Source organism: Panthera tigris, chromosome E2 (assembly GCF_018350195.1).
Source record: "Panthera tigris isolate Pti1 chromosome E2, P.tigris_Pti1_mat1.1, whole genome shotgun sequence".
In the NCBI taxonomy this organism is placed as follows: Eukaryota; Metazoa; Chordata; class Mammalia; order Carnivora; family Felidae; genus Panthera; species Panthera tigris.
In genome coordinates, this window is record NC_056674.1 from 58,126,775 (window position 1) to 58,149,239 (window position 22,465).

General features: G+C 55.7%; 1 protein-coding gene across 2 annotated transcripts; it reads left to right on the plus strand.

Moving 5' to 3' along the window:
* Nucleotides 1-16: 16 nt before the first annotated feature.
* On the plus strand, nucleotides 17-7,708 carry LOC102968374. Of its 2 annotated transcripts, none has more exons than XM_042968604.1 (5): nucleotides 17-99; nucleotides 1,223-1,296; nucleotides 5,743-5,910; nucleotides 6,449-6,580; nucleotides 7,437-7,708. In XM_042968604.1, the coding sequence occupies exons 2-5, from the start codon at nucleotides 1,224-1,226 to the stop codon at nucleotides 7,571-7,573; spliced, it is 510 nt and encodes a 169-aa protein (XP_042824538.1). In that variant the 5' UTR covers nucleotides 17-99; nucleotide 1,223; the 3' UTR covers nucleotides 7,574-7,708. The 2 variants fall into 2 exon arrangements, with proteins under 2 accessions (XP_042824538.1, XP_042824537.1); XM_042968603.1 differs by lacking the exon at nucleotides 17-99 and adding an exon at nucleotides 638-656.
* Nucleotides 7,709-22,465: the final 14,757 nt, after the last annotated feature.

Here is a 22,465-nt window from a genome sequence, read left to right on the forward strand (position 1 = left end):
TGGTGCTCCGCGCGCGCCCTCGTTCCTCTCTTCCGGTAGCGGGCAGCCGGGACATAGAGGGCGGTCGCGGCGGTCGCGGCGGGCAGCGTCGGGCGGCAGGTGAGCGGGCGGAGGATGGCGGGCGGCCCTCGCCGCGGGGCCGGGGAGGGCCAGGGGCCGGCAGCCAGCGGACGAGCGTGCCCGCGACCCGGCGGCCCGGCGCCAGCAGGGAGCGGCGACTGGGCCTCGGAGCCCTGTGACATTGAGGCCGGCCGGCGGGGTTTCGGGGCTCGGGGGCCGCCGGCTCGCGGCCTGTGTGCCGCCCCGCGGCATCCCGCCTGGCTGCACCTGCGCCGCCCCGGCCGTGGGTCTGGTTTCGGGTTCTGACCTTGGAGCGCCCGCTGGCCGAGGGCGGGGCCAGGGGTCGGCGGCTCTGCAGCCTAGGCCCGCAGCCCTCCGGCTACGACTGCGCGACCGTACCGGTTTAACGGGGCTCGGGGAGAGCCGCCCCGCGTCCGCCCACGCGCGGGCCAGGCCCCGGGAGAGAAGACGCAGGGTGCGAGCCAGTTCAGCCCTGACGTCATGCTTATGTTTATTGTGCGTTTTCTCAATGCGTTCGGCGTCCCTTTGGTCGCCAGCAGTCCCCTGCTGAAGTCCCCGTTTGGAAGGAAGGGGAGGTAGGGGAGATGGGCCCGAAGCCGGAAGGTCCCGGGTGGGAGCTGGGTCATCCAGGTCATCGTCCGCGGACACTGGCAGTGGACCAGGCCGTATTTGCAGCCTTTCTGCCTGATGTCTTCTTCCTATTTTAGGCACATGCTAGGTTTTTAACCAAATGCTCAGTTGCATGCAGTGCATGCCGGTACCTTTGAGTTGTTTACCCTTTTCGTCCAGACAGTGGAGCCCGTCATGGTAGCTCAGCGCTTTAGGGTTTAGTCTCCTCACTAAAATTTCTTCTTGTTTTTTTTAACAAAGCCAGTTTTCTGCTAATTTCCTGTATATATATATTTCCTGAGTATATATTACGGCGTTTGGCCTATTATGAAGCCCCGTAAAAACGTGTCGATTGTTAAGAAAAATCTCATCCTCGGGTATTTTGTGAATTTAGAGTCGGTAACGAAGAAACAGTGGGTCATAGATGTTGGGGGATAAAAAACCAAAGTTGCATCGACTTCCCAAATGCACTGGAATCCCCGATGGGTGTTTGCCCTTATTCATAGAGAAGGTGTGCATTTTTCTCTTTCAGAATGTTGGCTACCAGAGTGTTTAGCCTAATTGGCAAGCGAGCAATTTCCACCTCTGTGTGTGTACGAGCGCATGGTAAGTGTAACTTCTTTTAAATGGGCTGAGCTGATTTCATCCTGTTCCCACTGTGTGTGAGCTCCTTTGCCGGAGTTTCAAACACAGATGGTCTAAGGTGGCTCAGATCCTGATTCTGCTGTTGTGGGACTTCAGGGGGGGTATCAATATTTTAACAGGGCTTACCTCTAGATTATAGAGCATTTATGAATCATGTTGAATACTAGTCTGGAGTTTTGCTTACACTGATATTTCCCCCCTTTTCCTTCCCTTCCCATTTTTTTCAGGTTCAAGTTCCACCCCTTTCAAGAGATCTCCACCATACACGACTTTAATGATTTCCTCTCTCCCCCTAAAAAAGTCCCAACCATTTATCTCAAATACCACTTGCATTGTTGGGGCAATGGAAGGGAAGGAGCTTGGACTTCTAGCCTGAGCAGAATTCAATCTCATTTTTGTCTTGGATGAGCTACTTACATGTAGGAATCTCTTCTCACCTGAAATATATGTAAAGAGTTTAGTTCAGTGCCCAGCAGCACATGGCGAGTTTAGTTTTGCATCTATCAAGCATCTTTGGGCCTTTCCCCAGGATGTTTGCAGTCCGGAGAGGGACAGATATGTGAAGACAGTGTTTGAATAAGTGATGTGCCCTGAGGAGAAACACTTACCCCGGCCTGGGGTTCAGGAGAGGTTTTTGGAGGGGCGGCTTCTCTGTGCTGAAGGAATAGGTTACCCTTATATTCTAGAGGAGAATGGCATCCTAGACCGAGAGAAAGCCAGCGAAAGGACAAAATGCAAATTGCCATGGCAGGTTGTGTTAGGGAGGGGTCAAGTGCAAGGCTTGAGTAGTGATAACTGGGAGAGCAAGGCTTATGAATCCAGGGGCTCAATAACCAGTAACTGCTACTGCCTCAACTGCTTTTATGTGTGAATTTTTCCTTGAAATTGTGTCCTCGAATTGGCGATCCTGTCTGTTGTCTTCACATTTTCCTCCATTCCTTATATTGTCCAGGATAACACAAATCATCTGCTGAGAGTATCGTTGAAATGTTTGTTATTTAAATGGGGATATAATAAAGACAAGTTTGTTGTTTAATTAGTAGGTGTGGAATGAAACACTCCTTCATTGTAGGAAGCCAAGGGTATCTGGGTGGGTCAGTCAGGTAAGCGTGTGACTCTTGATTACAGCTCAGGTCAAGATCTCATGGTCGTGGGGGTGAGCCCTGCGTTGGGCTCTGCACAGGAGTCTGCTTGGGATTCTCTTCTCCCTCTCTCTCTTGAAATAAACGTTTTTATTTTTTATTTAATTTTTTAATTTTTTAATTTTTTTAATTTTTTTTTTTTTTTTAACATTTATTTATTTTTGAGACAGAGAGAGACAGAGCATGAACGGGGGAGGGTCAGAGAGAGGGAGACACAGAATCTGAAACAGGCTCCAGGCTCTGAGCTGTCAGCCCAGAGCCCGACGTGGGGCTCGAACTCACGGACCGCGAGATCATGACCTGAGCCGAAGTCGGCCGCCCAACCGACTGAGCCACCCAGGCACCCCGAAATAAACATTTTTAAAAAACCTAGCAAGTCACTTATGACAGATTATATTTTGTTTCTGTTTTGGCTTTGCTTATATATTTTTTTAGCTTTGTTTAATTCGTTTGCAGGTGTAGTTTACAGAAAGTACAATTTATCTTTTGTAAGCATAATGTTCTGTGGATTTTGATAAGCTCACACAGCTGTGTAACAGCGATGCCAGTCAGGACTACGACATTTGCATCACCCCCGAGAGTTCCTTCACGTCCCCTTGGTCACTCTGGCCTTTCATAAGAGGCCAGCTTCCTTCTGTTTACAGTGGCATTAGCCAAAACTTATTCTTAGTTAAATTAGTCCCTTTTTGAAATCCTCCGGTGGCTTCTCGTGTCTGGGGTAAGATCTGCACTAGGCCTCTCTGATGTTATCAAAGCATACGCAAAAAGGAAATGACAGACCCAAGGCAGCTCTCCCGGGTGCTCAGGGTCCCCGTCCCCAGGGGTGTGACCCATTCCTGGTGTGTGGCAGGCTGTGGCTTCTGCCTCAGAGCTCCAGAGTTGTTATTTTAGAATAGCCTTTCCTCACCGCCCTTTGTGAAGATGCTGCCTGGCCTACATCATCCTACTTTGTCTGCTTGGAGGGCTGACATACTGGGGTTTCTGTGTGTCGTCTCTTTGCTTCCAGAATGCAAACTTTTTTGAGGCTGAGAACCTGCCTTTCTTCATTGCTGTGTTTTTGGTACACAGTACGCAGGTAGAGAAATCTGCGGTCCATTGAATAGGACTTGTCCTTTTTTTTTTTTTTTTTTTAGGTTTATTTTTGAGGACAGAAGGAACACGTGCATGCATGAGCAGGGGAGGGGTGGGGGGGGGGGGAGACAGAGGATCCAAGCAGGCTTGGTGTTGTCGGCCCAGAGCCCCACGTGGGACTTGAACTCATGAACCGTGAGGTCGTGACCTGAGCCGAATCAAGTGTCAGACCCTTAACTGACTGAGCCCCCGGGTGCCCCTGGCCTTCCGTTTTTAGCTTTCACGCGTGGTGCCTGAATACACGGACTGGTTTTCCCCCTAAGATAGTAGCGCTTTGAAGTGCCACCGGCAGCCGCCTCTGTGTCTGGGTGCTTGTGCTGTGACACGTGTGATCGAGGGGGCCGCTCCTGATTCCCCAGATTTCCTCAGCAGAGGCTCAGGGAAAGACCCACCCAGCTGAGGACAGCAGCGACGAGCCCCTCGCTCAGATGCAAAGTCTCTTTTCGTCTCCCTCTTAAAGGAATGCTTGGTGTGCTAATCTTTGTGGGGTGTGGGGGACCAGGCCCAAAGTGCTGAGAACCCTTGCAGCCCCGAGACCACACGTTGGTCGTTCTTGTTCTAGAAAGTGCAGTTTTATGCTGAGAGTGTTCCAAGGTTGCGAGCATTCGCATTTTGATAACTTTACTGAGAGGTGATTGACACGACAGACACGGGCCCATTGAAAGCGCCCTTCAGTGGTTTTGAGTTGAGTTCCTGAGCTGTGCCATAACCACCGGTCAGTTGTGGAATGTCCTCGTTACCCCAGTTTACGTCTGTTTTTAGTGATTAATGGGAGCTGAGTGCTGGTAGACATTTGGTTCTTTTAGGCCACTCATTTTTATAGAACCGTGGAAAGTAATTCCAGTCCTTTCCACCTTCAAGTTCTTGGAATCGGGCTGGGTATACGTAAGTCACTTCCGCTCCAGAGATAAGCATCTAGAGAAATTGTGCTTTGCTTGAGGTGCAGCGATGGGTCACTGTTGTTAACGTGACCTGGGAGCGTGTGCTCATGGCGACTCCGCTAACGGAAGCGAAGCATTTTTGCAAGACCTCACTCCTCCAGACCAGTTTGGATCACAGCGTTTTCTTGCAAGCATAGGATGGAATTGAAAAAACAGCTTTCAGCAGTGGGAAAGCCCTAAATACAAATGAAGATACTCCTTTGTGTTCTGGTTTCTGAACTGTTTCTCTTGAGCCACACACAGATGCGTGCTTATTTTAAGGCACTAAGATTTCTATCTCTTGGAGCAGAAATCCCCATTTTGTCCTCTCTCCACTGATAATAACTTGGGTTTGCTCTGCCGGGAGTTTTGTGTGTTCAGTTACGTGGACGTGTAAGTACACCAGCGGTTTATCTTAAAAAAAAAAAAAAAAAAAAAAAGTCCCGGGATCTTGTGTGACTTGCTGAGGACGCGACTGTTTCCTCGTTCTCTTGACTGCCGTCCCTTGCTTCCTGCTCTACGTGCGCCCCGATTCCTTTCCTCTGCTGTACCTTTTCTTTCTCCTGAGCCCCCGTGCCGTGACCTGGGACCCACGGGTCTGTCCGCTTCTGGCCTGTGAGCACCCACGGGCAGCCGCCTCTGTTCGCTGCTCTCAGCTGGAGCCGCGGCGAGCGTGTAACAGGTGCTCAGCCAACATTTCTGAACCTGTGAACGAATGACACCTTTGACACGCCTGTGGGGGTAGTTGCGTCCCTCCTCTGTTGGGCGCAGGTTGTTTGTTTCTGGGACAGTAAACAGCGCCCTGTGTCTTGTTTCTGACCTTTGGACGCTTGTTTCTTTTACGAGTTTTCTGTCGATTTTGCTCTCCCTCCTTAGTTTGAGTCTCCTGCAGAAGGGCCTTCGTGTAGGCCAGCAGGGCGTCCCGAGAGCCCCGCGTGCCCTCTGCGTGGTGCTGGTACGCGTGACCCTGCCGTCCCCGGTGGCAGTTGGCCTGGCAGGGGCGTGTCGGCTGCGAGAAGGGCCGCGCTCAGCCGGCCCCGCACCCTCGCCCCGCCGTCTGGGCCTGCTTCCCCCGACGGTCCGTCGGCCGTGTGACACTGTGGCCTCAGTCCCTGGGATGACCGAGGTCTTCAGGGTGCACACGCCTGTCCTCGTGTGGGTTGGTCACTCGGAACCCGTGTGAATTTTCAAACACTCGTCGCTGTGTTTTGTAGGAAGCGTCGTGAAGAGTGAAGATTACGCTCTCCCGAGTTATGTGGACCGGCGTGACTACCCCCTGCCCGACGTGGCTCACGTCAAGAACCTCTCTGCCAGCCAGAAGGCCTTGAAAGAGAAAGAGAAGGCCCCCTGGAGCAGCCTCTCCATCGATGAGAAAGTTGAATGTGGGTCTTGAACAGAAGTGTTGGCAGACCGTGTGAGAGAGAATGTCTGCCGGGGTCTGGGCTGTGAGCTTGGGGGCGCCGCCCGGAGACCAGCACGGGGCGTGTCCCGGGGGCTTGTTCCGGGGTCCCGGCTCTGTGGGCTGGCCGCACCTCTGCCCGGGTCCCTGGGGCTCCGGTCCCCCAGGAGGAGGGTGCGGACACGGCTTCTTGGCGGCCCTGCCGGGTGGGCGGTGTCCGCTCTAACTTACTGACAGAAGATCAGAGGCCGAAAGTCCCCGTCAGGTGGCGGGGGGTGGGGGTCAAACTCTGGGGACTCAGTGGATCCTGCACCGTAACCCGAGGAGGAAGACTTCACTGGTTCTGTGGGGTTTTCGTGCTCAAAGCAGACTAGGTGCGTTCCGTCCCCTCCGCCACCCCTCGTACCCGTGTGGGAGAGCACGTGCGTGTGCGCTGTGCCCCTCGGCCGCGTCGCGGGCCCCGCCTCACAATCTGGCACGGCCTCCCCTCACCCGCACCGACGGCTGTGCTCTCTCCCCAGTGTACCGCATGAAGTTCAACGAGAGCTTCGCGGAAATGAACAGGAGCACGAACGAGTGGAAGACGGTTGTGGGCGCTGCCATGTTCTTCATCGGCTTCACCGCTCTCCTCCTGATCTGGGAGAAGCACTATGGTGAGTGGGGGTGGCGGGGGCCTGGGGTCTCGGGTCGCAGCCACGCAGGCCCGGATCGGGTCGGCTCCGCGCCGTCTTCCGGCGCCCGGGAGTGGGCCGTGGGCGCCTGTGCGCGAGGCGGGCGCCTCCGCTCTGGGGTCCAGCTCACGTTCACTGAAGCGGTGTAAGCCACCTTCTGACTTCTTCGCGGCGGGCCGTGCTCGGTAGCGAAGGACTTCCTGCTCTGTATGGCACACCGCCTTTCTGTGGCGCTTTATTACGTTATTGGAGGACGGCGTCGGGAAGGTTCGGTCAAGGAAAAGGGCGTTGTTTCTTATCGAAGGGCTGTTTCGACTGAATAGGGACTGTGTCTCCATAAGCAGATTTCTGGGTCATTAGACCTCACAGGGTCTGCACAGAGGCCGTTGGAGTTGTCTGCTCGTTCCGTGCTACCTCTCCCGGGTTCTTTGTGTCCGGGCAGAATGGCTTTTTCCCGTTCCAGACGGCTGTGATCCTGTACCTTTGGTCTGACCGTGGACGTGTTCCTCAGGACTCACAAGTCACTCGTGGTTTCTTGTTTGTGCTCAGCGCTGGTCTGTAGGCCCCCTCGTCTACGTCTTACGGAGCAGACATTGTGCTCTCAGCTCGTGTTTCATTGATAACCTTTCGTCAACAGAGAATAGTTGGGAAATATCAAGAGTTGTCAGTGCCCAGAATTCAAAACCCGGGTGTGGGTGTGGGTGTGGGTGCCGAGCGGCAGACGACTTTGCTAGCCTGGCGGCCAGTGTGTTGGGGGAAGGCCTGACCCGTGTAACGCGTGGGCTTAGAAACAACCGGTCAGGACGACGTTGTCTCATGAAATTGTTTTGGGCTTTAGTGTATGGCCCCATCCCGCACACCTTCGAGGAGGAGTGGGTGGCTAAGCAGACCAAGAGGATGCTGGACATGAAGGTCAGTCCGATCCAGGGCTTCTCAGCCAAGTGGGACTACGACAAGAACGAGTGGAAGAAGTAGGAGCCGCCACTCCGCCCACCCGAGCCTCGCCTCGCCTCTCCTCGCCTCGTTCCGCCACCTCCGTGCAGCTCAGCGCGTCTCCCGGAAACTGTTATGTTGCAGTACCGATGCTAATAAACGAGCAGTTTACGTGAACCCTGCCGTGGTCGCTTCTTTGGTGACTGTAAGCGCCAGTGCCCGTTGTTTGAAACGGTTTGTCCCAAGTGTCTGCTGCAAACTTATCTCGGGTGTAGACGAAATAGCAAGAGTAAGTCGTTCAAGGGGACGTCATAGAAAAACGAGAAACGTAGGGTCTTTGTACGCGGGGTGTTTGGGTTTTCGACTAGAAATTTTTATGAGCGTGAAATCCCATCGTGGAAGCTGGGCCAGCAGAAGCCCCCATGGCTGTTTTTCTTCTGGGACCGCCCTCCCGCCTTGACGTTGTCCGTGCAGGTTGGAGTGGGTGACCGTGGGCTTAGGAAGGGCGGGCTGAGCTCCGTCAGTGGTGGACGTGGTTCCCTGGCCGCTCTTGGCCTTTTAGTTTAGAAAGCGACGTCGGAGTCCGTGCCAGGGAACTGCCATCATCCCAGCCCCGGCAGGCCCCCTCTGGGCTCGCATCCCGCTGTCCTGCTCTCCCGCCTGCCCTGCCCGCCAGATCCCCTCGCTGATCCCTGGAGGCCCTGCCGAAACAGCAGAACAGATCCTAGAACGTTCCATGCGAGGAGCTGTGCAGAGGGCTGGCACAGAGGGGTCTCCCAGCAGCCTCGGTGGGGAGTGTGCGGAGAGCGGGAGGCGGCCTTTGAGAAGCGCAGCCGTAACTGGGAGGGGAAGTTGGCCGGGGGCTCGATCAGAGGCTGTCACAGGTGGTTAGAAGGCTTGAACTAAGTCGCTGAAGATTGAGCAGGTTATGTAAAACCCCTGATTGTAGAATCGTCCTGATGGTTTCGGAATGCCCTCGCTCCCTTGTTTTGAAGGGCCCCCTGACTTCCCCGGGAGGCCCTCCCCGCCTTGGGGGGAGGGATGCTGGGATCTGCAGGGGATGGGAGTCTGGCTGTGAGGGCCAGTGTGAGGCCAGTATAGCCTCCAGATGGCCTCACCTACAAAGCTCGGGCCTCCTGCTAGATGGTACCATTTTCAGCTCTTTCCCAGGGTGGGCTCCTGCATGGGCCCGAGGTGCCTGACGTGGCCCAGGGTCACTCCTGACTCGTTACCTGGCCCTTCTGACCCTTAAATGACCCATTGATTGAGAACCTACCCGGGCCAGGCACTTCAAGGCCACTGTCCCTCCACAGAACAACCCCGAGAGGAAGGAGCTAAACGGGGCTAGAAGTGGAGGGCTCTGCCTGAGGGAACTCGAGAGAGTCCCGGAGACGGTGTTCGAAGGTCCTTTTGACCCCCGGAGTCTTATGCCGGAAAGCTCCAGACAAAGTCTCCTTGAGCCTGGGGACTTTCTCTGGGGTAACCAGGCCTGCCCTTACCGTGTTGGAACCTGCTCTCTTGAACTTGCTAACAGGGTTCTAGTTGTACATCAGCGTCAGTTTCCAAAATGTGACCCTGGAGTCCTGTCGTCTGTGTCCTTGCCCCTCTCCTGCCACCGTAGTGGCAATTCAGGAGGGAGCAGCGTTCGTGCCCGGTTCAGTCTGTCATCCCTACGCCAGAGGGCCACCTGACCTTTGCTCTCTCATCTGCATGCTGTGGGGTGTAACAGACCCGACCCTTGGGGCCCTTATCCTTGCAGGGCTCGTAGGAACACCGAGGACGAGTAAAACGATGGGCAGAATGGGAAGCTTCAATGATGCTCCTCAGGGTTGGGGCGGGCGTGGGAACAAGTTGAGGTTGGTTGGGGGAGGGCTCCCTGAGGATGTAACTTGTCAAGGACCAGCCAAGAAGAGCATCAAAAGTCGTCTTGGGGTGGGGGTGCGGGTGGCAGGTGGAAACGGTTCCGGACAAAGGCCCTGGGAGGACGGGGCTGAAGTGCCGTGCGGTGGCGGGGAGGAAGGAAGCTGGGGCAGGGCGCTGGGAACACCAGCGAGGCCGGGGGGTCCCTGCGCCCCTAGGAGTGGGGCTCCCGACAGACCCAGGCTTGGTCTCCACGTGGAGCCATCTGCAGAGCCCCCCCCCCCCCCCCCGGCAGCTCCTCACTTTTGCTGGGAGAGTTCCCGGCTATTGAAATGCACCTTGTCCCTTTTTCCTATTATTTTTGCCTCTCACTCGTGTTCACCTTGTTACCAGCCGGCAGCTTTCCACCCTGCACAACTTAAAAAAAATCATTCTGGAGGCGCCTGGGTGGCTCAGCCGGTTGAGCGTCGGACTTGTGATTTTGACTGAGGTCATGATCCCAGAGTCGTGGGATCGAGCCTTGCGTTGGGCTTTGTGTTGAGTGTGGAGCCTGCTTGACATTCTGTCTCTCTCTCTCTGCCCCCTCCTCTGCTCTCCCTCTCTCTCTAAAAATATAAATAAATAAATAAGTAAATAAATAAAAGTTACTCCCTGCAAAGGCACAGTCAACAGCAGACTTCTGAAACACAATCCTAGAAGGCAGAAGGCAGTGGAACGATAATTTCCTCTCGAATGACAGAATCCGTGAAACTGTTATAACGAGCAGAGAAAGCAGGATCTTCCTAGGTGAAGATCAGCTTTTATTACGGACTGGTCTCTGGAGAAGTCCTGCAGGGCACGGTCGGGAAGAAGGGGATTGAACTCCGAGGGAAGGAGTGGGCTGCGAGAAGGAAGGGCAGAGGCACCGGGAGCCGTGAAGGCAGGTGTGCCCCCGCGCCGGTGAGGGCAGCGGTGAACTCGACGATGACAGTTGTGGGGGTGAGTGGCTAGCACCGTGGGGAAGGGATTCTAGGAGGATGGAGCCTGCAGTGACCTCCTTCTTGAGTGTCTGTGAACCCCCACATAAAAACAGTAACTATAGAGAAGCCAAAATCCGTACTGACGGTATCAGAAAATGAGGCAAGGAGGTATTACTCCTACGGAACACCCCTTCCCAACGATGGAGAGTGGAAGGCAGAAGCTAGGGAATATCGACTACGGCTCCGTGACCGGTCCACTTTTTGTCTGTTCCTGCGTCCTGTCTGCTTCCTGTGGCCCACCTGCTTCCTGTCTGCTTCTGCGTCCTGTCTGCTTCCTGTCTGCTTCCTATGGCCTGTCTGCTTCCTGTCTGCTTCCTATAACCTGTCTGCTTCCCGCAGACCCTTCTGCGGTCTGCTTCTTTGTCCCCCTTGTGTGTTACCGGCCGAGCTGCTTCAAAACTCAGTAGTGGTGGCTCCTTCCATCACGGCAGTTGAGTCTGGTCTCGGTCTTTCTCGCGCAGGATTAGCCTAGCAGAGTTCTTCGAGAAGGCCTGGTACAGGGGGAGAGCAGCGGGCAGCCGGGCCTGGGATGTGGAGGAGTTTCTGTGTGCCGTCCTGCCGCGGAGAGGCTGTCAGCTGGGGCTTTGAGGAGCCTGAGACATCCCGGGTCCCACGAGGTGTCACAGAGCGGTCTCCAAAAGGGAGTGTCACCGTGGTGGGGGCAGGAGCACGGTCAATTAGTTTTTTTCGAAAAGAGCAATTGAATAGGTTGAACATGTATTTTTTTTTTATTATTATTTATTTATTTATTTATTTATTATTTTTTTTTCAACGTTTTTTATTTATTTTTGGGACAGAGAGAGACAGAGCATGAACGGGGGAGGGGCAGAGAGAGAGGGAGACACAGAATCGGAAGCGGGCTCCAGGCTCCGAGCCGTCAGCCCAGAGCCCGACGTGGGGCTCGAACTCACGGACCGCGAGATCGTGACCTGAGCTGAAGTCGGACGCTTAACCGACTGCGCCACCCAGGCGCCCCTGTATTTTTTTTTAAAGTTTATTTTGAGGGATCGTGTGCGTGTATGCCTGGGGGAGGGGCAGAGAGAGGGAGAGAGAGGATCCCAAGCAGGCTCTGCATGGACAGTGAGGAGCCCCCCGTGGGGCTCGAACCCGTGAACTGTGAGATCATGACCTGGGCTGAAACGAAGAGTCAGAGGCTCAACCAGCTGAGCCACAGGTGCCCCGAACGTGTACTTTTTAAAATAATTTTTTAATGTTTATTTTTGAGAGAGAGAGAGACAGTCTGAATACAAGTGGGGGAGGAGAAGAGAGAGAGGGAGACACAGAATCCGAAGCGGGCTCCAGGCTCCGAGCTGTCGGCACAGAGCCCGACGCGGGGCTCGAACTCACGGACCGCAAGAATGTGACCTGATGTGAAGCTGGATGCTTAAGCGACTGAGCCACCCAGGCTCCCCTAAGGTGTATTTTTAATGCATCTTTGATATTGGTATTTGAAGGAGAAAAAGATGTTTTTAGGTTAAGAGAACATCGATAGCACTTTCTCTTTAAAATAGGTTTTTATTGGGGCGCCTGGGTGGCTCAGTCGGTTGGGCGTCCGACTTCAGCTCAGGTCACGATCTCACGGTCCGTGAGTTCAAGCCCTCGTCGGGCTCTGGGCTGACGGCTCGGAGCCTGGAGCCCGCTTCCGATTCTGTGTGTCCCTCTCTCTCTGCCCCTCCCCCGTTCATGCTCTGTCTCTCTCTGTCTCAAAAATAAATAAACGTTAAAAAAAAAATTAAAAAAAAAAAAGTAGGTTTTTATTGCAAAATAGTTGCCAGTATTTTCTACTTTATGTTATTCTTAGTACACACATAATTGTTCTTTTTAGTTTTTAAAAAATTTATTTAAAATATAATTTATTGTTAAATATCTTCTATACAACACCCAGCGCTCATCCCAACAGGTGCCCTCCTCAATGCCCATCACCCACCCTCCCCTCCCTTGCACCCCCCATCAACCCTCAGTTTGTTCTCTGTATTGAAGAGTCTCTGATGGTTTGCCTCCCTCCCTCTCTGTAACTTTCTTTTTCCCCCTTCCCTTCGCCCATGGTCTTCTGTTAAGTTTCTCAAGATCCACATATAAGTGAAAACATGATGTCTGTCTTTCTCTGACTTATTTCAGTCAGCATAATACCTTCTAGTTCCATCCACGTTGTTGCAAATGGCATGATTTTATCCTTTCTCATTGCCAAGTAGTATTCCATTGTATAGATAAACCACGTCTTCTGTATCCATTCGTCAGCTGATGGACATTTAGGCTCTTTCCATACTTTGGCTGTTGTCGAAAGCGCTGCTGTCAACATTGGGGTACGTGTGCCCCTGTGCATCAGCACTCCTGTGTCCCTTGGGTAAATCCCTGGCAGTGCTATTGCTGGGTCGTAGGGTAGATCTATTTGTAATTTTTTGTGTAATTTGTAATTTTCTGTTTTCCAGAGCAGCCGCACCAGTTTGCATTTCCGAGATAGCCCTTTTTTGATAGCGACTCTTAGAAACCCTTTTCAGATTCTGTCAAGTCTTCTGGGTGCTTTGAAATGCTTCACAAGTTGAAGCCGACATCACCTTCTTGCATCTGACTTTGCCTTCAGAGTGTTGGTTTCCCCCGGTGCGATGAACTCCCAGGACTATTCCCGCAGCCTTCACACGTGTCAGATGTGGGCTCACTCCACACGTCGCCTAAACCCTAGACCGCACAAAGGCTGGTGAGGGGCTGAGTGTGCCTCCAGCACCTGGGTCCCGGCCCTGGCTTACCGTTCTCATGCATCATTTGTTCACAACAGCTGGGAGTTATTCACTGCATTTTACAAAGTCAGGGATGGGGGCACAGAGGGGTGCAGTGACTTGGCTGAGCTCACACAGCCGGTAAAGGCAGTGCTGGGATTCAACCCCCCGGTGGCCTGCACCAGAGCCCCATCAGCGGCTGCTGTGGTGCAGTCTTTGCTTGGGCCCCTGGCCCACAGTAGGTGCTCAGTAAATGTTTACTGAGTATACGTGTCCAAACCCTAGGACTAGTCAACCTCTCAGGATCTCTTCAAATGACTTCCTCATCTTCCTGTGACGGCCACCACTTCCTGGCCCCTGAACCAACCAAAAGTCGACACCCAAATCAGCCACAGTCGCTGTTGTCCAACCGACCAATCACATCACAGCAGCTCAGCCGTCCCTTCCCAGACCTGCCCTACAGGCGGCATCTGGGATGGATGTTAGGAATCCCATTCCTCCCATGAAACATAATCGTACGGTGCCACTGCCACTGTGAATCTGGTGCACAAGCAGGGTGTGGGTCGCAGACAGGGATGGAAAGCGACACTATCACCATTGGGGGATTACGGTCCCCTGTAAGAAGCCGATGGGCGCTCTGGCCACCGCTCTCAAAGATGCGCACATGGAGGTCCAGGCCTGGTCATTGCTAGTCTGAGCCAGGGTGACCACCTCGTCCTGGCTTACCCTGGGACCTTTACAGTTTTAGCTCAAAAGCTCTGCGTCCCTAGGGCTGTCAATTACGTTGTGTCGTAGGACGCGAAGGCCGTCCTGACAAAGTCCCACGGGAAGCACGGGAACTGTCCGTGCAGGCGGCCACACATCCCGGAGCCCCTTGGTCCCAGGGTGACCGGAGGGTTGGCCACCCAGCTGCAGAGCCGTGTTGAGAGCGGGCATCCCTCCCGAGGGCGCTGAGGTTCACGAGGAAGTTCACGGTGAAACAGGCTTTGTTCCCGTGTTCCTCAGCCCCGGCTGCGAGGTGGGGTCTCCTGGCGGCCACCTGAAGGCCCTGAGGCGTGGGCCTCACCCTGGGTGTATCAGTGGGGTTGAAAATCTCCCCCGGGTGACTCAGTGTAGGTTCGAACCGCTGCGTTCATTCCCAGGTTGCCTGGAGAATGGGTGGGACCAACAGACTTCTGCCCAACCCGGGGCTCCTGAGCCAGACTCTGCAGGGGAGCAAATCTGGAGTAAGTAAGCCCCCAGGCAGGCGCTCTTGAGGCCAGGCTCGGGGTGGGGACACCACCTCCCCCGGACGAGCCTGGTGACCAAGGGGGGACCCAGCTGCTGAACTGGGCTGACGGGAGAGGTAGGGAGGTGTTCGGTGCGAGGTCCCTGCGTTGATACGGGCTCTCCCCCATCAGCAGGCTTTTGAACCTCACGCCTTCACAGAGGTGGCACGGGGCTGGCTGTCATATCCCCTGTGAACACGAGGTGGCATCCAGGCTCCGTGCTTGTCCTGCAGCCCCCAGAGGTTGGCTCTGCCTTTACAACTTTTTCCCCTTTGTGAGACTTGTCTCCTGGAAAGCTGGAGGAGAGTTGGTGCGATCTGGGTTCTGGACGGTGGCCTGAATCGTCCTGCTGGGCGTGACGTTCCTTTGAAAGCCTCGTGTCTGCTGGTGGACATTCATGGGCATATATATGTGGTTTGCTCCACCACACGGCTGTATTTGTTTGAAAATGGGAGCGATTATTTCTGCAAATTGAGAGTGAAATGGACCCCCCTCCCCGTTTCCCTGGGGGAACAGCTTTTGTAGGCTTTCCAGCACCGCACACGTCAGAGGTGAGCTCACCTTCTCCGACTTGAGGAGCTCAGATCCGTGTGATCGGGCCCCAGATCTGCCTCCACCCCGGGGAAGGGGACGGAGCGAGATAGACTCCCCCTTTGTCCCTGTCCCTACCGATGCCAAACCTCTGCGATTGGAAGGACGGGACCCCCGTCCTCATGGGTCAAGCGAGACGCATTTTCATCTGCTCGGGAAAGCCCAGTGTATTTCCGAACTCGTGTCGTTGTCAAAGTACCCAGGAACTGCTTTCTACTTCCAGGCCCCGAGGGTGACTGTTATGTAACAGAGCTGAAAAACATCGTGTAAAAGGCCCACTTTGGAAATGGGGAAACAGAGCCTCCGGGAGCCGGGCTGTGTGGGGTGGGGAAGCCAGGCCCTGAGTCCAGTCCTGATTGCCCAGTAGCCTGGTGAGCGCCCTGCCTCTTCCTGCCTGGTGTCACCATCTGAAGAGGGTGTAGCACAAGGACACGGCTGCCACTGGGGAGCTGGGCGGGTTCCTCAGCCAACCTGCAGACTCCGGCCACACAGAGCAGCTCCTGAAATGCCAGCTGACGGCATCCGCGGGGCTCCCGCAATGGACACCGCTGCTTTGTGGCCCAGGGTCTGTCCAGGTTGATGGTGCAGCTTCCCCATGCTGGGAACACTGGGGTTTTACAGGGAAAATGAAGTTTCCAGAGACCTTCTCAGGGCCTTCTTATGTTGCCATGTTTTGGCTCTCAGCCTAAAGTCGCTGAGCCCAGGCTCAACCTCCCTGCCCCGCAGAGCACTGAGCAGTGCACGAGCTGCCTTCAGGGCCTTGCCTGTCCAGCTCCCCTGCCCCCAGCGTCACCAGGAGAGAGAGGCTTCTTATCCAGAGCGGGCAACAGCTTGGGTTCGCACTTCTGGCCTCGGGCTCTGGGCTTCTGGTCATGTGTGGGGCAGCCTGACGACTGGGCTGTGTGTGTGTGTGTGTGTGTGTGTGTGTGTGCGCGCGTGTGTGCGTGTGTGGTGAGTATCTCAGAAGCCACAGGAGTAAACAGGGTATGTTTTCTTGGGGCATCGTTTTCACTCAAAGTTTTGGAAAAAAGTCCTTACTGTTTATGAGTAAAGCAAACACGGATATACCGTAGAACGGAATGAAAAGCTTAAGTCAGTTTTAAAGACAAAACACATGGCTTCAAAGAGATTTGCACGGGGGCCAGTTGGAACTATCCGTGGCGGAGCTCTCCTCTGCTTAAGGGAACTTGAAGAATAAGTCCGTGAGCCACACGCATTTGTTAAGTACATGCTATGTGCAAGGCGCTGAGGGACCAGGAAATGGGAGACACAGCTCCCGCTCATGATGGTCTCATGGTCGAGAGAGGGGTCTCAGCTTCATCACCACCATCACCGTCCCCATTATTACCTTCTTCGTCTTAATAAACTTCAAAACACCTGTTTGCCTCCCACCGTAACCCTGGTTTCTAGGATATTGCCTGGCACCTATGAGACGGCCAATGAATATTTTTACCCAATGGGTGCTTGAGCGTGACGTAATCAGGCCAGCGTCTGTGTTGTGTATTATCTCGGTTCCTGTTTACTGCGGTCCTAGAAGTAGGAAAGTACGGTTATCTGTTCTGGATGGGGACGTTGAGAGAGGCTGGACCCCTTCCAGAGGCCGTATGCCAAGTAAACAGTAGAGTCAGGATCCAGATCCTGGTCTGTCCGGCTGCAGTGCCTGCAGCTCCACCTTGCCCCACGGTGGCCTGAGGACCCTGGCACAGCCGTCAGATTGGACTTGAGCCCAGAGGGCAGGGCACGAGCGCCCGAGGCTGGCTGGGCCAGGACGGCTTTGATTTAGCTTCTCCGTGGGATGCTGAGACGATCCAGTGTCCGGATGGCAGAGACGGCCCGCTGGAGTTGACCACGTGGGTTCCGGAGGTGTGACAGCAGGGAATTTAGGCAGCGATTTCATGTTTGGGGGTTCTTGGCCAGCAGCCACGTGGGCTTCGGGTCCCGCCAAGTTGTTTCTGCATGCGGTGTAGCTGTGCTGGGCTGGAGGGCGTCTCGCGGGGTTTTCCCTTTGATCAGGAGCTTGCTGGGGGCACCTGTAAAGCAGAGTCACAAGGTTGCCCTGGAGGACTTTCCCAGCCATTAGGGCCACTGCTTCCTCAAACCTCCCCGAGGCCCCATTGGAAAACACCAGCGTGGGATCGTCCTGAGTCTGGGAGAGCTGCTGTTCTGCGGCTGGGACGCGATGGGCTGGGGAGACTGAGGGCCCACGTCAGGTGCCTGGAGGCGGTGTTGGGTGCTAGCTCAGCGTCAGGGTTGGGCAGAACAGGAGTGTCCTGTGGCTACAGAAAGAAGTTACTCCAGACTGGGGGCTTAAGACAACAGGCATTCATTCACTCTCCCCGTTCCGGAGGGCAGAAGTCCAGAGTCAAGGTGTGGGCAGGGCTGTGCTCGCTTCGGAGGATGCAAGGAAGGACTTTCCTCTTCTGGCGGCCCCTGGCATTCTTGGGTTTGTGGCTGCAGCGCTTTGGTCCCTCACCCCATTGTCACGCGGCCTTCCCTGTGTCTGTCCAATTTCCTTCCCCTTTCTCTTCTAAGGACACCTGGCATTGCGTTTATGGCCCACCCTAGTCCAGTGTGGCATTTGTGAGGACTCTATTTCCAAACGAGGTCACGTTCACAGGGTCAGGACTTCACCGACGGGGGGTGGGGGGTGAGGACACGATCCCACCCCCAGCAGATGGCATCGCTGCCCTCAGGCTATCCCACAACCATGACAATAAACTACCAGAGCATTTGAGTTTGGACTTGTCTTAGGAGTTGGCCTTTTTCAGAGTGCAGGGGACGTTTTCTGCCTCTGCCCCGGGCCACGACCCCTTCCTCAGAGCACCACGCGGATTTCTGGTGGTGACTCATCATCCCTTGGACGGGGGCTGGGTGTGGGGCCTGGCCTGAGCCCACCGGGCATCCCAGTCCTCTGCCAGAGGGATCCGTTTGTGGTTGAGGGACGGATGGTGGCCTGTGACCCCCCCTTGTGCACCGTAGTTGGGGCCCCTGCCGGAGAGGCTGGAGGAAAGCGCTTCTTCTCCCCCTGAGTCTGGACCCCCGGGGCACAGGGCGGTAGTGAGCCCACCTGACCACCAAGCCCACGGGGCAGAGTGAGCCAGAGACGGAGAAGAGAGTTGTGCTGTCTGGTGTAATTTGAGCCCCGGATTCAGCCTCACCATGAGCCAATAAATTCTTTTTTCCTCCTCCATCCGCTCAAGCCAGTTTAAGTTGATTTTTTTTTTTTAATCATTCATAACAGAAAGAGCCTAATTAACACACGGGGTCAAACACTTGGAGTCGACACCCTCTCTGAGAATCCAACCAAAGCTAAGACTGCTTTCCCCAGAAGCACTATGAGCACACACAACTGGGCGAGCGGTCCGGCCAGGAGGCCAGCGGGATGCCGGGAATCTCCAGCTGAAACCGACCTGACAGAAAATGCTAAAAAGCCCTTGGATGCCACCCCGGAGTCTTTCCAGGATCTGAGATGGGAGGAGACAGAGCCCTGTGCTGGGGGGGGGGGGGAGTTGGGGGGGGGTCTGCCTGCGACGGGAGCCCAGGGCGGCTGCATCAGGTATCTGCTCTGCACCTCGGCCTCCCTCCCGCTCAGTCCCGTCTCCTCCCCTTGCCACCTGCAGTCTCCGGGGGCGGCAGGAAGTGGGAGGGGGAGGTGGGCGTGACCACGCTGGGGTTGGGGGGCGGCTGCCCGGAAAGGTGGGCACCCGACCCGGGACGGCTTCTGAGGATGCGGCCCCGCGGCGCTGTTTAAAATAAAAATAAGGGAAACAAGCCCGTGTTTACCGAGAGGGGAATGTGGAAACGGATGGTGGCGCTTCCCGCGGGGTCGTCTGGAAGCTGCAGGTGCACGAGTTCCAGCAGGGAGGAGCCACCCGGTGCGGGGAGAGGCTGCAAGAAGCTGAGGGCGTGGTGCCCGGGCGCGGAGCACCGCAGTCACGCGGTCCTGGGGGGGGGGGGTCGGGGGGGGGGCTCCACCTGTGGTGGGGGAAGCGGCGTGGGCGTGTGAGGTGTGTGTGCAGCTGCGGCACGGGGCTGCCCCGGCCGGCGCGGAGGGGTCTGGGGGACGCAGGGCCGCCAACTCTGCCTGGGTTTGGTTCTTTGCCGACCGTGAGGCGTAGACCCAGGAGAACCCCGGCCCCAGGGCCTGCCCTGCGGGGTCCCCGCGAACCCTACCCTTGCACACGCAGGGTGTGCGCCCACGCTCAGGCGCACGTGCATAGGCACACACAGCACAGTGCACACGCCCACAGTGCACGCGGACCCAGGGGTGTGCGCGCACAGGCAGGCGCACACGCGCACACGCACACGCCCGGAATGCTGACGACTCTGTGTAAGTCTCCAAACCCCTCCACCCCGGATCCACCTCAGGATTCCCTGGTTAGGTGGTTCGGTGAATCGCGTTTCCCTTTGCGCAGTCAGAGTGGGTGGCTTTCTGTTACTTGTGGCCGCACACCTCGACTTGAATGCGCTTCATGGGGTCAGTGCAGGGACCTTGTGCCTCTGGGGAGCGTTTCCAACCCCGGATCCAGGCCACCCTTCCCGTGTGTAGATGGAAAGCTCAGGTTTAGCCAGGCGAGCCGTGCAGGTGTACACATAGCCCGCCACCCTGTGACCGTGTGACCGTGGACACTGAGCGCTGGTCACTGGCCTCCATGGGGTTTTTGACATAATGGTGTATAACCAGGGACTGCAGCAGCTGAATGCTGAGCTCTTTATGTTGTGAGCGAATTCTGTATTTTCGGCCACCTGCAGGGAACAGATCTTTCTGATGCTTACCCTGGAAAGATCCCGTTGGGTCAGAATCGGGGTCTCAGATGTCTGAGCGGCCCGTTTTGCTTCCTCGGGCTTGAAAAACACACCAGAGCGCCCCCCCCCGCCCCCCCGACTCCCCGTTGCCGTATTAGTGTGGCCCGTGGTCCCCCTTGGGCTTCTGGTAGAGGAGGGCAAGGCTGTGTGCATTTGGGGAGCGGCCCGGGCAGCTCTGTCCGCAAAGGCCAGTTAAGCCGGAGGGGCCGTGGCGCGGCCCCCAGTGCAGCTCTGACCCCGTGGTCGGGGAGGGGCTTTGTTTCCATTTTGTCGGCTGGGCACTTGGATCCTGAGGCTGTGTCTTTGGATAAATGGTGGGGCCCGGGGTCTCTGCTACAAAGACCGCCAGCCACTTGGCCAGTATTCTTCTGAGTATGGATTTAGTGTTAGAGAAGAGGCCTGTGCAGTTGAAGGTTTTCTTGGTTTTGCTTTAAAATTACAAAATATCTCAGACGTACAGAACCGTATAAAGGGTGATACAGTGAACCCAGCAGACCCGTCACCTGGCCTAAGAAACAAAACACTCCCCGGGGTCCCTTCTCGCTCACCTGCTCCGTCCCCCAGAAGTGACCCTCTCTTCACACAAGGTGTTTTTCCCTGTGGGCATTTCCCCCCTGCAGTTTCCTTCCCCAAAGGGGTGAACTCAGGAGTGATTTCTTCACTTTTCCAAAGGATGCCTGAGCCTCCTGTACCTGTAGCCTTCTGCCCGTGTGGTGCTTGGGCCCCAGGGATGGCGCAGGGTGGACCCTCGTGGGTGAGTGGTCCTGGTTCTGGTCGACCTCCTGCCTGCCTCACCCAGGTCACCCGGGCCACCTCCCGGGGCCCGCTGCAGCCTCCTCATCTAAACAGCCAGGGGCCCAGCCGGCGCCCCCACCTCCGCGCGCCCCCCCCCCCCACCCCAGGGGGCTGGAGGGCTGTTGGGAGGACGACGGCAGGGGCTCCCTCCTCTGACTGACAGGAGCCCTCGGTAAATATTAGGGGTTGTTATTATCATGCAAGCTCCAGGCACGTTCTGACGCTGTTTCTCAGGAGACAGAGGAGGGGAGCTGCTTCCTCCTCGTTCCTGGGGTGCAGGGTGCTGGTCCCGCCACCTTGGCTGGACCGTCATGGCCTCTTTGCACACAGACAGCCTTGGACTCCTTCCCCAAAATAAAAAAGCAAAAGAAAAGGGTTTCTTCATAAGCTGTTTAGCAACCCAGGGAGGGAAAAAACAATCAGAGACGTGGAAACAGCGCTGGGGGGGGTGGGGGGGGACACTGTGCAGGGAGCCGGCGTTCCCTGCGGTGAGCCCGCAGAGCCGCCCGGACCACACGCAGCAGGACCTGCACCCGCTGGGGAAAAGGGGAACAGGAAAAGCATGGCAGGTTGAGCAACTCAGGGCCCAGATTGGGGCCGTCAACCACAGTCCATGGACGCTGCAGCTGCCTGGTGTTTGCACAGGAAGCGCCCCCACACCGGGACGGGCGGGCCCCTCCGCGCACGCAGGGTGGGCGCCTCGGGGGTCCTGTGCGCTTTGAGGGCCCGGCTTCCCGGGGCGGGGGGGGGGGGGGACCAGGGCTGTGGCCCTTGCACACCACCGTGGAGCCGGCTCGGGGGTGCCAAGCTTTAAGCCAGAGGGTCAGATAGAGGGAGGCTTGGGGGCGGGGGGCGCCCGAAGCTCTCACCCCACCTCGGCCCACCTCTTCCAGGAAGCCCCCGGGACTCTCCCGAAGTCTATCGCCTCCCCACTGGGCACCCTTGTCGCGTTTCGCTTCTGAACGTCGTCTCCCCCTGTGACTGCCTCGGGGCTCGTGCAGCCCGGTTCGGAACACCATACCGGTAACTCTGTGGGAGAAAGTGTGGAAAAGGAAAACAGAATTTACCCGCTCCCCCACCCCCCTCTGCCCCCCCCCCTCCCCGGGCACCATAGCTCATGTAATTCTGCTAGAGTTCCTTCCAGACTTTCTCCCCCCGAATGCGTGTTTTTGCATGCGGTTTAAGCACAGTCCAGACCCACGTAATCTCCTGAGCATTTGCCCATGTGTTTTTTGTACGTAGCCTCTTCAGCCCTGGGGGTTCGGACTGTTGTTCTATCAGCAGGTTTTTAAAAAAGCGTTTGAGTGTGGAAAAAGGTCAAAGACACACGAAAGCAGAGTGAGTAGTGAGAGAAATCTCCGTGCCCATCGTCCCGCGTTTATGCTTCTCAGCAAGTGGCTTGACCACCCTGCTGGTTTTTTTCTTATTGCGGTATAACATAAAACCTAAAACTTGCGTTTTAGCCAGTTTTAAGCGTGCAGGTTCTGTGGCCTTAAGTACGTTCATACTGTTGTGCAAACATCCCCACCACCATCTCCAGAACTTTTCTGTCTTCCCAAACAGAAGCTTCCCCATCCAACAGCAGCTCCCCATGTCTCCCCCTGCCGGCCCCCAGGAGCCCGTAGTCTCTTTTCTGTCTCCGTGACCTTGGCTACCTAGGTGCCTCTTACAGGCAGAATAATAATGACATTTGACCTTTTGTGACTGGCTTCTTTCTTTCAGCACGATGTTTTCGGGCTTCAGGCATTAGTAGCATGAGTCCCAGGTCCTTTTCTTATGGCCGAATGATATGCCATTATATGCGTAGGCGACATTTTGTTTATCCGTTTATCCATCGGCGGCCCTTTGGGTTGTTTGACTCTGGTATTTTTTCTCTTAATG